The sequence below is a fragment of the Astatotilapia calliptera genome, chromosome 7 (assembly GCF_900246225.1).
Source record: "Astatotilapia calliptera chromosome 7, fAstCal1.2, whole genome shotgun sequence".
Classification (NCBI taxonomy): domain Eukaryota; kingdom Metazoa; phylum Chordata; class Actinopteri; order Cichliformes; family Cichlidae; genus Astatotilapia; species Astatotilapia calliptera.
Window position 1 is genome coordinate 8,599,680 of NC_039308.1, and position 14,183 is coordinate 8,613,862.

The 14,183-nt window shown below is 44.9% G+C and overlaps 2 protein-coding genes across 2 annotated transcripts; both read right to left on the minus strand.

Moving 5' to 3' along the window:
* Window positions 1-2,673: 2,673 nt before the first annotated feature.
* Window positions 2,674-4,599, minus strand: LOC113025287 (uncharacterized). The gene is made up of 2 exons (XM_026172872.1): window positions 3,111-4,599; window positions 2,674-2,863 (listed from the first exon to the last, which is right to left on the minus strand). Exon 1 carries the CDS (start codon window positions 4,528-4,530, stop codon window positions 3,415-3,417), a length of 1,116 nt encoding a protein of 371 aa, XP_026028657.1. The 5' UTR covers window positions 4,531-4,599; the 3' UTR covers window positions 2,674-2,863; window positions 3,111-3,414.
* On the minus strand, window positions 4,557-9,901 carry LOC113027262 (uncharacterized). The gene is made up of 3 exons (XM_026176883.1): window positions 9,669-9,901; window positions 4,624-9,421; window positions 4,557-4,580 (listed from the first exon to the last, which is right to left on the minus strand). Exons 2-3 carry the CDS (start codon window positions 9,169-9,171, stop codon window positions 4,557-4,559), a joined length of 4,572 nt encoding a protein of 1,523 aa, XP_026032668.1. The 5' UTR covers window positions 9,172-9,421; window positions 9,669-9,901.
* Between the last annotated feature and the right edge of the window lie 4,282 nt (window positions 9,902-14,183).

A 14,183-nucleotide genomic window follows, 5' to 3' on the forward strand; every position in this document is an offset into this window, starting at 1 on the left:
TAGTTTTTGGCCCCTTCTTTCACATTTTAGTCTAATATGTTTCAGCCATAACAATTGTTGATACAAGCTATTACTTGGTTTATATCTTGGTATTTCTCATGCTATTATGTGAGTATTGCAACGTTTAGACATTACAGCAGTATTATCATGTTAATACTGAGCTGTTATTAAGTCCTGTCATAATAGTGAACAAAATTATAAATATCAATTTGGGGTTTTCAGATTGATTTCCCTTTCCACACAGCAAAAATGAACAGAAATGTTGGGTGTGAGGGAAGATAAGGTGCTGCGAAAGTCACTTGTACAAATCAGTCAAACTTTTTAGGTGTTTGGTTTATTTTATTATTATTATGAGTTGTTTTTTTTTCCTGTAGCACACAAACCAAAATCTGATTTATTTTTCTCCACACTTTGTATTATTTTATCTACCAGTTTACACTAATTAAAGCTTAATTGAAATTACTTTGTCTTTGAACCTTTGAACCAAGTACACTACAGTTGTTGTAGTTAATCTAAAATGGTATAGTAAGTAAATATGTTTACTGTAAATAGTTGGCTAATAATTGATTCTGTCGCCCTCTATACACACACACACACACACACACACACACACACACACACACACACACACACACACACAAGTCATTAAAGTGCAAGGCAGATGTTATGATTTCATACTGTTACCCATTTGTATCTATTCAGTTATTACCCGTTCACCTGAGTCTAGTAACTGAGGATGATGAAATCATCCATTGCTAAAGAATGAATATCAATTCAATTCAATTTTATTTATATAGCGCCAAATCACAACAAAAGTCGCCTCAAGGCGCTTGAATGAAGTCAGCTGTGATTTGGTGTCTCCTCTTTGAGAAAAATCCTCCCCAGTGTCTCCTTCCTGTCGCTGCTCTATTCATTCATCCAGTCTGTCATTCTAAAACCATGGTACATGGGCTCCCTCTAGTGGTACGCGGGAATCCCCCCCCCCCCCCCCCCCCCCCAAAGGGAAAAAAAAAAAAAATGTAAGATTAAATAATGTTCTGATCAGGCACGTGCAGAGGTGGGGGTGGGGGGGCTAGAGGGGCTTGAGCACCCGCCCCTTTCCTGATGGGTGCCCAAGGTGCCCTTTTGTTGAGGCAACTATTAAAAAAAAAAAAAAATAAATATATATATATATATATATATATATATATATATATATATATATATTTTTTTTTTTTTTTTTTTTTTTAATGTGTGTATGCGTGCGGAGTCTTGTCTGTGCCCCTCAACAATAATATTTAACTATTAATCACAATTTTGCTAAATAAAAGGATCTAGCTTGCATCAGTCACATGATCACATTTAACCAATGATCGCCCTTAACGGCAGAACGCGCTCGTTACGAGCCGGGAACGAGCTCACAAAGAGCACGCGCATTTTTTCCGGTCCGGAGCTGTAGGAGAAACACAAGTTAACTCAGAGACACAGACTGATGCGACAAAACCAGTAAGTAGGTGTACAGCGTACACTGTAGTGTATAGCACCCAGGAGTATTAGCTTATTTTGTACACGTTGGTAAGCTGTCTTGTTGCAACTGACGAACTGAAACAAACGAGCGTGCTGTGTGTGCAACAGCGCGACAAACATTACCTGTCCTTTTATTAACTGCACAAGTAGTGCTGGTCATAGCTGCTGGCTACCTGTGTAAGGCTGTCATGGGTCTGTAGCTCTGTCACCGTTTTAGGGAACATATTTAGTTTTAAAGTATTTAGAAACATATTTAGTTTTAAAGCAAGTTACAGGGCTTTTCCTGCCTTTCTGGAGGGATTATATTTCACTAAAAAACGATCTAATATGCATGTCCACATAATTATGCATTATTATAATTATAATATATTAAAAAAACACTGTATTTTAAAGAACATACATTAAGAAGCAGATTATATTAGATTTATATTTTAAATAAGACAAAATTTGGATTTTACAGCAGTAAAATTATTGTATCTCTACAGTTTAAAAATGTAATAAGCTTTGCCCTGCACAGAGTGGATAGTGAAACAAATGGAATCATCATAATGACATTATTTCATATTTATTACTTCCCCCTCCTCATTGCTTTATTATTGTAGCTCTAGTAATAAATAATAATAATTTAAAAAAAAAGATTCTGGATCAACACCATGATGCCCATAGTATATACAGTATTCTGAAGAAAGTCTAAAATGTCATTGTGTGTGCGTGCATGTGTGTGTTTTATTTAGATGGACTTTTAAAAAAAATATTACTCATGATATAACATTGTCCAGACATGCCTGGTAAGGACATGAGGAGGAAACAGTAGGAGCTGTGTGAGGCTATAACATTTTTCTGTCATCATTTTATTTTAGATTAAGTGCAAGAGTTGTTAGGTGTGGATAATTAGATTATAGTTTATTGCAATAGCAAGTTGTGCCTTGTTCTCAGATAGACAGCAAGTGGAGAGTGATATATGAAATGATGGGATGGAAGGAAGAAGAGAAGCAAAGAGTGAATCACAGGCAGAGCCTAAATTATTTCTCACAGTTTTTTGTTGCCTTATGGTTCCAAGCGCTGTCACCAATCTTTGCATTTTGTTATTATCTCATGACACTTGTTTAATCAGCTACCATCTCTCCTATGGACTTTTTAATGTTTACAGTCTCAGATCAACTCAGCCCTGCCCTCCAGCACTATCCACAGCAACCCCTCAACAGCAACATTGTACCTGTTCTGTCCTTATTGTGCGTCCCTTTGCCCAACTTGACAGACAGCTAACGGTTTCAATGAACATTGGAGGCGGAAGTAAGTTTAAGGCTTTTTACTTCGTCAGTAGTTCAATGATTGACATCCTTTTCTTCCCGTAAAACTAAAAACAAACACAAAGTAAATGTCACAAGATGTCTTTACCTCTTTACACACACTTCTAGGATATGAACTATACTGTTATATAGTATGTGTAATCAACAGCGACTCAGTATTGATCACGATACAACTTAGCGAGTTTAGCTTCCTCAAAGATAAACATAGCACATGAAATAACTGGTTTCTAAACAAATCTATGTAATAGAAATGCACCAAATAAACTTGTAAACATGTTGTACATTAATACTCACAAGCAATAACTCTCCAAGGCAGAAACGTTTTAAAGAGCAACAACATATTCTGCAGGCTAACAAGCGACCAGCTTCCTGTTTCCTCTACCCACAGGAACACAGAAAAACCCCACCAAAATAAAAGCAGGTGAGAATTCCCATTATGACCAGCAGAGGGTGCTGAAGAGAAAGAACCTATGCATGTCATAACACTCCCCGTCTGGTATTGTAAAATACCATTATGAACCAACTGAAACATCATAAACTGCAAGATTTTACAGATTATATCTGAATACAATGTTTACCATCATGACACACATACTTCTCAGTCCTTTGGGGACATCAATAACACTGTCTCTGACACAGGTCTCAGGTAAGTATTAATAGTTCCATTTCTCGAGACCCTCACTTCAATCTTCCTGACCCTGCCATCCTTATCCGGGAAGATCTGGTTGACAAGTCCCATTGGCCATTCATTCCGCCTCGCTTGTGCGTCTTTGATGAGCACCAAATCTCCCACCTTGAGGTTTGTATGGTTACGTTGCCACTTGTTCCGGCTTTGCAGTGTCCCTAAGTACTCCCGTCTCCATCTGGTCCAAAATGTGTTTGCAAGGTGTTGAACTTGCCTCCACTGCTGTCGATGGAGATCTTTCTCAATAAAACTTCCCGGAGGGGGAAGAGGAGTGCACACCTTCTGAGTGAGAAGCATGGAAGGTGTCAACAGGAAGGGTGTGTCAGGATCTGTTGTGATAGGAGACAAAGGTCTAGCATTAATGATGGCTGTTACCTCTGCCATTAGAGTAGAAAGCACCTCATGTGTCAAGTGAGAGTGCGGGGTTTGGAGAAGCATTGCATCCAGGATACGTCGGGACAATCCTATCATACGTTCCCAGCTTCCTCCCATATGAGAAGAGTGAGGTGGATTAAAGATCCAGGTGCATCCCTCTTCTCCCAGGTATGTTTTAATGCTTGACACGTCGGGATCTGTCAGTGTGAAACCTAGCTCCCGGCAAGCACCAACGAAATTAGTCCCACAATCGGATCGAATCTGCTTAACAGGCCCTCTCAAACTGAAGAATCGACGCAGGGAATTGATGAAACTTGATGCGTCCATCGACTCAATCAGTTCAATGTGCACAGCACGTGTGCTAAGACACGTAAAAAGAACAGCCCACCTTCTGCTATTTGCCTGGCCTCCTCTTGTGCGCCTTGTGACCACAGACCAAGGGCCAAATACATCCAAACCCACGAAGGTGAAAGGAGGTTCGGTGCTGATACGATCAGAAGGCAGATCTGCCATTCTTTGCTCAGTTGCTTTCTTCCTAAGTCTGTTGCAGGTGATACAGTTGTGGATAATCTGTTTGATTAGCCTCCTTGCTCCTGTAATCCAATATCCAGCAGTACGGACTGCACCTTCTGTGAACACCCGTCCCTGATGCATTACTCGCTGGTGATGGTGTTCTACTATCAACTTGGCAACATGGCTACCACCTGGAATAATGAGAGGATGTTTCTCCTTGGAGTCGATGTTGGCGTGTTTGAGCCTTCCACCTATCCTCAAGAGTCCTTCATCATCACAGTAGGGACTGAGTTTTTGTAAAGAGCTCTGTTTTGGTATGTCTTTACCATTAGCAATACAGGCAAGTTCCTCCTCAAACATTTCCTTCTGCACACTTTTGATGATGACAATCTCAGCCTTTGTCAGTTCCTCTGCTGTGCGAGACTGTTTGCAATGATGCCATGAACTGCAAGAGGGACCTTCATCTTTGCTCTTGAAGACCTTTGCAATATGAATGAGCAAGCTAAGGGCCTTGAGGAGTTTCTTCAAAGAGGAAAAACGTCTGAACCTTTGCGATCCAAGCAGAGACCCATCATTACTCGTGTGAGTGACAAAGCTGCGTATTTCATCATCCAACTCGGGGTCCACAAGGTCATAGGTTTCAGCTTCTCTTGTAACACTAACTTGTAACAAGAAGGCAGGTCCTTTAAGCCAGGCACTGTCACCAAGCATGGCGGCAGGCACCGAGCGTGTGCCTATGTCAGCAGGGTTAGAGCTCGTAGGGACATAGTGCCATTGTTTTGGTTCTGAAATCCTCCTGATTCGCTGCACCCTGTTGCCAACATATACATAGAACCTCTTCGTCTGGTTGCTTATATAGCCTAAAACCACACGACTGTCTGTGTAGAATTCAACTGCCTCAAGATTTAGGTCCAGTTCACTTGTGATGACTTCAGCAAGCTCTGCAGCTAAAACAGCAGCTCCCAATTCCAGTCTTGGAATTGTATGAGCAGATTGTGGGGCCAATTTTGCTTTCCCTAGAACGAAGCCCACCTGATGGTTCTGATTTTCGCCAGTGGTCTTTAGGAAAGCAACTGCTGCAATGGCTTTAGTGGAGGCATCTGAAAAGATGTGTAACTCTTTTCTGATTGCTGTTGACATCGTAGCAGAAGCGTAGGTCCTTGGAATATGTACATTCTTGAGATCGACAAGAGATTCTTTCCATGTATCCCACTCGGCCTCCCTTTCTCTAGGCAGTGGAGTGTCCCAGTCTAGGGCCTCACTTGAAAGTTCTCTCAGCAGCATCTTTCCCTGGATTGTAACCGGTGAAGCAAATCCTAAGGGATCAAAAAGACCATTGATTGTAGCTAAGACACCTCTCTTTGTAAAGGGCTTCACTGTCTCTGCTACTCGAAAGGTAAAGGCGTCTTTCTTTAGGTCCCATATCAGACCAAGACTTCGCTGTGTAGGTGTCACATCAGTCTCCAGATTTAGCTCTTTAAGCCCCTTTGCACGGTCATCTGGAGAAAATGCATCAAGAACCTCAGAGCTGTTTGATGCTATTTTATGCAGGCGAAGGTTAGATGTGGCAAGCATTTCCTGTGCTCTCTTCATTAGATCAATAGCTTCACTGGCTGTGGGCCTTGACATAAGCGCATCGTCAACGTAGAACTCCCTCTCAATGAAGCGTCGTGCATCTGATCCGAATTCCTCTTCACCATGAGCTGCTGCACATCGAAGGCCGTATATAGCTACGGATGGTGAGGGGCTGTTGCCAAACACGTGAACCTTCATTTGATACTCACAGATGTCATTGGCAGGATTGTTGTCTTCATGCCAGAGGAAGCGCAAATAGTTTCGATGGTCCTCTCTTACAATGAAACTGTGAAACATCTGTTCAATGTCAGCGGTTACTGCAACAGTTTCACGTCTGAACCTCAACAATACTCCCAATAAGCTATTATTGAGGTCAGGTCCAGAGAGGAGAACATCATTGAGAGAGACGCCATGGCACTTTGCACTTGAGTCAAACACAACCCTGATCTGATCCGGCTTCTGAGGATGGTACACCCCAAACGTAGGTAAGTACCAGCACTCCTTGTCCACCTCAGGTGGAGGAGCCAGTTCAGCATGGTCACGATCAAATATGTTCTGCATGAAAGCAAAGAAATGCCTCTTCATTTCAGGCCTTTTTTCAAGGGTGTGCTGAAGAGAGGATAAGCGTTTGACGGCCTGGTCGCGATTGTTGGGCAGCCACTGGCGAGGTCCCTTAAATGGAAGTGGCGCCACCCAGCTGTTGCTGTCATCTATGAACATCTCTCTCTTCATGACCTCCAGGAACAGTTTGTCTTCAATAGAAAGGCCGATTTTGTTATCGTCCTCGGATGTATCAAAGATGGTGCTTCCAAGAGTGCATGCCTTAACTATAGGTGTTTCGGTGGTAGGGAAGGCTTTACGCTCAGACTTGGACCCATAATTCTCTTTGATATGAACCATATTTGGACATGGTCTGAAATAGGATGGGCGATTGTTCTCAAGCACATTAGTGTGATAGGCATCCACAGCTGCAGGCTTATGAGCATCACCTAAACAGACGTCACCAATGATGACCCATCCCAGGTCCAGTTTCTGTGCATATGGGGCATTGTGAGGACCGTTTCTATGCTGCCTCGCTTTGTGGACACTAAGTAGGTCACGTCCAAGTAAAAGGAGGATCTCAGCTTTGTGATCGAGTGGTGGGATGAGATGGGCTATTGGTCTTAGATGAGCATGTTCTGCTGCCACCTCAGGGGTAGGTATCTCAGCTCTGTTACTCGGAATGTTATTACATTCAATTATTGTCGGCAGCGTGACTGATGTGGCTCCGTCTAGTGACTCCACTACAAAGCCTGTAGCTCTTCTACCCATCATTTCTGTTGTTCCCGCACATGTACGAAGTGTGAATGGAGACTCTGACCCCTCTATGCCATAAACATCAAAAAACTCTGACCTGGCAAGTGACCGATTACTCTGATCATCGAGCACGACATAAGCCTTTGTCACTCGCTCTGGCTGCGCTTTTGGGAAAACCTTTACCAAGCAGATCTTAGAACAGGATCTTCCTCTCTGAGCTTCTCCACATACTTCGGTACAAGTCGATGTTATAGCAGGCTGAGTTGTCTCTTCTGTGCCCTCCCCGCCATGACCAAAGAGAGTTGCAGGAGGTGGTCCTGGATGAAGGGCAGAGATATGATTCCTGCTTTCACATTCTGTACACTTGATTGTTGTGCTACAGTTCTTGGCCATGTGACTAGTGGAAGAACAGCATCTAAAACAGATACCATTGTCCTTGAGGAAGATCTTACGCTCCTCAATGGGTTTATTGCGAAACCCTCTGCAGCGCTTGAGGGGATGTGGCTTTTTATGAATAGGGCACTGCCTTTCCACATCACAGGTTTGCTCTCTCACGCTGTCTTGGCCAGCTTTCCCCTGTGATATTTCCGTCTTGTGAGCAGAGACCAAACCCTTATAGGTCTTCCTCACTGTAGTATCTGATCTAAAGTGGTCCGTTGTAGATGCTAAGAGCCTGAAGCCTGGATCATTGCGGGCTTGTGCCTCTCTGCAGACAAAGTCACAGAGAAAGGAAAATGGCGGAAAAATGACACTATGGTCAACTTTATACCTAAAACCCTGAGAGAGCCACTTTTCCTGGATATTGTGTGGTAACTTGTCCACAATTGGAGCGACACCACGTGCAGTGTCAAGATAGCTTAGCCCTGGGAGATAACCCTCTGATTTTGCTGCCTCAACCTCTTGCAGCAGGTCACTAAGCTCTCTCAGCTTAACAGGATCTTTGCTACTGACCTTTGGGAAGTTTGTAAGCCTGTCGAACAGTGTTTTTTCAATTATCTCTGGAGAGCCAAAACATTCCTCCAAGCGCTCCCAGGCTTTGTCCAGTCCAACTTCAGGATGACAGACATGCACCGTCTTTATTCTTTTCACATGCCGTGCTGAGTCGTGCCCTAGCCACTTAATAAGGAGGTCCAACTCTTCACTGGGGCTGAGTTTTAGTCCACTGATTGCATTCAGAAAGGAGGATTTCCACGCCCAGTAATTTTCAGGGCAGTCATCAAACTTTGTGAGACCAGCATTAATAAGATCCCTCCGTGCCAAGTACCTTGCTATATCACCCACCTGAGCACTGCCATCTGGTAGGAGTTGAGGTGTGACTCGATCAGGCGACCTTTCCCTTGTGCTCTCTGGTGGGTGCGGTGTTGAGTGGGGATAAATACCAGACTTTGGTTCCTGAGATAGCCCTGATGTTGGAATGGCTTTGTTTCTCATTTTGAACAAGTGAGATTCAACATATGGAGTACCAAAGCTTTGCCTGGGTTGAATCGTGGGCTTCAGCTCATGAACAGTTGACTCTCTATGCTCTTCCTCTGGTTTAGCACTCTCGGTTGGCTGTAGATGCTGCTCCACATACTGCCGTGTCCTTTCAGCAGTCTCTTCAAAGGCTGGTTTCCTTTCAGTTTTGACAGACTCCTCTGCTGCAACCTCAAGGATGCTGGCTTCAGCCATAGCTGCTGCTACCTCCTTTTCATACTGTAAAGTGTTCAATTTGGCTTCTATGCGAGCCTTTTCAATCATCATTTCTGACTCTATTTTGGCATAATCGGCTCGTGCGCGAGCTGCCTCCAGTTTAGCACGAGCTGCAGCAGCGGCTCGACTGGCTGATGATCCACTCGATGCTATAGAGGCCACTGACCTGGTCTCTAGAGCCGACAGCTGCGTTATTTCTTTTGTGGCTTGTGTGTCCTCCATCCCACAATGCTGCTGTGTGGCAAGCGTAAGCAGTAGTAGAGATGAGACGTGCTGGCAGACGAAGTTGCTGTCTTTGATTATCTCTGCCCGCTGAGAAGATGCTTTTTTACTGTTCTGTCCTTATTGTGCGTCCCTTTGCCCAACTTGACAGACAGCTAACGGTTTCAATGAACATTGGAGGCGGAAGTAAGTTTAAGGCTTTTTACTTCGTCAGTAGTTCAATGATTGACATCCTTTTCTTCCCGTAAAACTAAAAACAAACACAAAGTAAATGTCACAAGATGTCTTTACCTCTTTACACACACTTCTAGGATATGAACTATACTGTTATATAGTATGTGTAATCAACAGCGACTCAGTATTGATCACGATACAACTTAGCGAGTTTAGCTTCCTCAAAGATGAACATAGCACATGAAATAACTGGTTTCTAAACAAATCTATGTAATAGAAATGCACCAAATAAACTTGTAAACATGTTGTACATTAATACTCACAAGCAATAACTCTCCAAGGCAGAAACGTTTTAAAGAGCAACAACATATTCTGCAGGCTAACAAGCGACCAGCTTCCTGTTTCCTCTACCCACAGGAACACAGAAAAACCCCACCAAAATAAAAGCAGGTGAGAATTCCCATTATGACCAGCAGAGGGTGCTGAAGAGAAAGAACCTATGCATGTCATAACAGTACCCATCAGGTAAAGCATCGGCTACGTTTGCTTTGCCTTGTTGCCCATATTAGATTCTTGATGAATGTGTGTTGTTGTTATTCAGCCTGGTTCAATGTGCCCCTTTTTAACTTTGAGCACCCGCCCCTTTAAACCTCTCTGCACAGCCCTGGTTCTGATTGATGGATTTCTGAAGATGTACAGTACAGTGGCCCCTAGAGACAAAGCATGTACAAACTCCAAAGCACGTACAAACTCCAAAATTTGTACGTGCTTTGGAGTTTGTACGTGCTTTGTCTCTAGGGGCCACTGTAGTACAGCTCTACAGAAAACTAAACAGTAGTAAGGTTTGTAGGGTTACTGAAGCTGGGCTAGCCGGTATATAAAGGTGTGCTACGTGATCACTAACTACACAGCTATGGTTGAAATAATATAAACACATTAGCACACTGAAGCTGGAGGATTCAAGATTCTTTATTCGTCACATGCATAGTTATACAAGTATAACATGCAGTTAAATGTAATCTGACATGCTCCTCGACATGTGCAAAAGGGGGAGAGAAGAAGAACGTTATATATTATATACATTAGGTGAATGTGCAATAGTAGCATTGTATGCAGCAAGCAGGTGAATTCTTTACATTAAGTGAATTAAATAAGAGTAGACAATCTGAACGTTTTAGAAAATAGACAATATTAACATATTTAAAATTAACACAGGGACTTCCACAGCCTTTTTTTTTTCTTTTTTTTTTTGTGTCCCGTTTGGATCTTTAGCCATCAGAATTGTTGTCTTAAGGCCAAGAAAGATGCCAAGCGGATTTATTTTACCAAGTGGATCATCATGGCCTTGCCATATTGGTCCATTTGATTGACCTTTATTATAATTATGTATTTATTTTATTTTTGGTTGCTACAAACGGGACAGACATGACTAGGGGATAGGACAGGGAGAAAGAATGAAAGAAAGAGAGGGAGAGAAAGAAAACCAAAGGGGAGAAGAGACGGTGAGAAGGGGGGGAAGAAAGAAAACAAACAAAACACCTGGATCACCTGTATGGAGAAAAAAAAACAGAAGAGAAAGCAAATAACAAAGAGCAACATAATAAAAAAACAGCACCTTCACAATAAACTAGCTAGCAGTAGATAACAGTAGTTACTAAATAATAAACGATATTGTGCTGCACGCAAGATAGACAGCGCACAATATGCTTTGAGGCAGCAGCCAAGAAAGGTGTAGTCCGCGTCTGTGAACACCTGTGTGTACACCTGTGTGGATCAGCATGCTTGTATTCCAAAGGTTTCTCCATGTAACGATCTGCTAGGGAGTGTGGGGAGCCATAGCCCCGTCCACCAGGGTATGAAGCAGGTATGGAGGAGATCCAGGCCCCAGATATCCAGAGGCCCCAGAGTACAAGGACCCGAGGAGGACCACCAAAGGGGGAGGAACCGTGCCACCCTACTGGGAAGAGCTGAGTAGAGCCCCAAACGAGAGGTCACCCCGCAGCTATGGAGCAGAGGCCAGAGGGGGTTGCAGTGGCGTGCCCGTGGGCTCTGCCGGCAGCCAGCTGTGCCAGAGAGGACCGAGCTTCAGGCCCAGAGGCCTGAGGGCATCCCACCCCCCGGAAGGAGCCCAGCCGGGCCACAGGCGCCTGGCCCCGCCAATCGGCCACCAGGAGTGAGCCGGTACATACATGAGCGCCCAGCCCCAGACGACAAGGACCACCAACACACCAACGTCTGAGGGCATCAGCCACCGGCAGGGAGTGTGGTGAGGGGAGATAGGCCTCCGTACTTTAGAGGGCCTGAGATGTACCCAGAGAGGTTGAGTCTAAGACCCAACCTGACATATAGACACAGACGAACAGGCACACGCGGACACAAACATGCATTCCCACCCCATATGCACAACCAAATACTCGGCACTCACCCAACGTGTAGACAGACACAAATAGACACTGCACAGACAGTCACACTCCCCAAACATACTCTATATCCCAGGTCCAGGTACCCCCGCCCTCAGAGGGGCAAGCCGCACCTAGACCCAGGAGATGTAACCCTTCTCTCTGGGGTGGAGGCAAGCGGACCACCTCCTTATCTGCAGTAGCAGGGAGGCCCCGCATCCCAGACCCCAGTCTGACGGCCAGCACCTCCTCCCAGCCCCCCAGCCCTGACGGCTAACAGAACCGGGGTGAGTGAAGACCTCAAACCTCCCTACACCCGCTCATATGTAGTGTTGCTGTGTGCTGTTCTAAAGTGCATTTAAAACTCAGGAGAGCATGGTACTAGCTTCCTCTCAGAGAGCAGCACGGCTCCTCCCGAAAACCCTTAGTGTCTAAAGCATTTAAAATTGAGGGTAGGGCACTAGCGCCAGAGGTGGGTTGGAGTACACCGACCATCCTCTGGATGCTGTAAAACGTGCCCACCCCCAAGGCCCTATATGTATGTGTTATGTGAGAGTGTGAGTAATGTGGATGTCTAGGTTGCAGAATAAAATTGAGGCACAGAAGAGGCGGCCAGAAGGGGATAGAGGGAGAGTGCCTCCCCTGCACCCTGGTGACATACCTGCACCCCAAGGTGGGTGTGGTATAGCGGGAATAGGGAGGCAGCTGAGGATGGGGAGGGAAGAAAGGGAGGGGCAAGCGGCCCCTCCCTGGGGCCAGCTCCCCCGCTGACCCCAGTAGGCACCCCCACTCTGGAACCCACCAGGGCAAGGGGGCCCAGGCCCATCCGGTCCGGGGCCCGCAGCAGCAGCACCGCCCAGCCCCACAGAGTCCGGGGCAGCCCACCCGACTCCACCCCAGAGAAAACTGCACCCACCCCATCATCCAATCATCTCTCAAACTATACAAGACAATAGACATCCAGGTTGACTTCATTCTCCACCTCTCCTATATATCTCCCCCCACCTGCAGAGTGAGCTCCTGTAGTGAGGAGACCACCTGCAAAGATATAACAACTCCCCACCAGTTAGAGAGCCCCCTAGTTGGGCCGATGCACCAGAGGTCCCCTGCACCCACCCGCCCACTGCTCCGGTGACACAACAGCCAGGACCCAAGCCCCCAAGGCCCGGCCCCAGACCCCCTAGCCTCCACGCCCGTCCCGGACCCTCCCAGGCCAGTAACCAACGTCCGCCAGCACAGACCCTCCCCCATCTCTGCTGTACGCAGCCACAAGGAAAACACCATCTAAGAGCCCCCAGAGCTCCTAACCAGGTCATGGCCACATCCCCCAGGTTAGGCCTTCTAGGGAAACGTCCCTAGGGACTCCCCAGACGCCCTAAGGCCGTCCCTAACCCCATATCAACCACAATAGAGATAGATTGAAAATGTGACGTCATTCAGGGGTAAAACCGCAAAGAATTCTGGGAACTCGTGGCAAGAGGTACTAGTGCACGCAGGCTTTCAATTGAAATCAGTTATACAGCGATAAAAAGAAACACAAAAAATGGCAAGAAGCTGTTGTATTATTAACTGCAATAGCCGGTCGCATGACAGCCACGGAAAGCTGACGGGTAAAGAGATCGGTTGTTATCGGATTACGTCGTTGAAGAGAAATTGTTCGAGCCATGTTTCCGAAGTAACAAAGAGGCGACGGGTGGCCTGGATTGCAGCCATTCAAAGATCAAATATAACGTCTCAGAACACTCCAGCTCACATGTTAGTCTGCTCCAAGCATTTCCACAAAGGTCAGTGTTTTGTAGTAGTTAATACGTCATTTTTCTTAACATAATTGGTGATATAGGTTACAAGCAAGTCTGGCGCTGAATAGAAATTGTGGCGCTATGCTCCTTTGTTTATTGTGCATAAATAGTGAATTGTCCTGACACAATATTGCGTTTCGCTTCTGTTATTATGGTACATTGACAAAAACATATACTTTTATTCACAGGGTAAAACAGTTTTTTTGTATCACTAATTGCCCAGTACGATTACAGCATACAATATTATTGTCACTGCTATATTTCTGTAATGCATACCAGAAATTATTTCCACTACTAATTAATTACCGTTGAGCTCAAAGGTCCTATTAATAAACGGTTAACGAATGTGTATTTATGAAGACGATTTGTGAGACTGGTAAACTTATGATATGTACGATGGTCTTTCGTTCTACACGGTGCATTTCAAGGTCCTGTACCCATCCGTTGGTAAACTGGGGCTTGTTGCAGTGACCTGAAGTTACTAAACTTCACGAGTGTATGCACTCACTCCAAGAAGCGTATAATTGTAAATATGAGCGTGGTGAAAGTTGGGCAGCACGCTAACGTATTTTGTCCCTCTGTGTGCTCGTAAGGGTCTAACCCTTTCATTCCTTTGATTTTTTTTCCTCGTATCTTTTCT

Coding starts and splice junctions, on each gene's coding strand:
- LOC113025287 (XM_026172872.1), bottom strand. CDS start 4,530: ATGCATCAGGGACGGGTGTTCACAGAAGGTGCAGTCCGTACTGCTGGA.
- LOC113027262 (XM_026176883.1), bottom strand. CDS start 9,171: ATGGAGGACACACAAGCCACAAAAGAAATAACGCAGCTGTCGGCTCTA. Junction 4,581..4,623: donor TAGGTGGAAGGCTCAAACAC/GCCAACATCGAC, acceptor TCATTATTCCAG/GTGGTAGCCATGTTGCCAAG.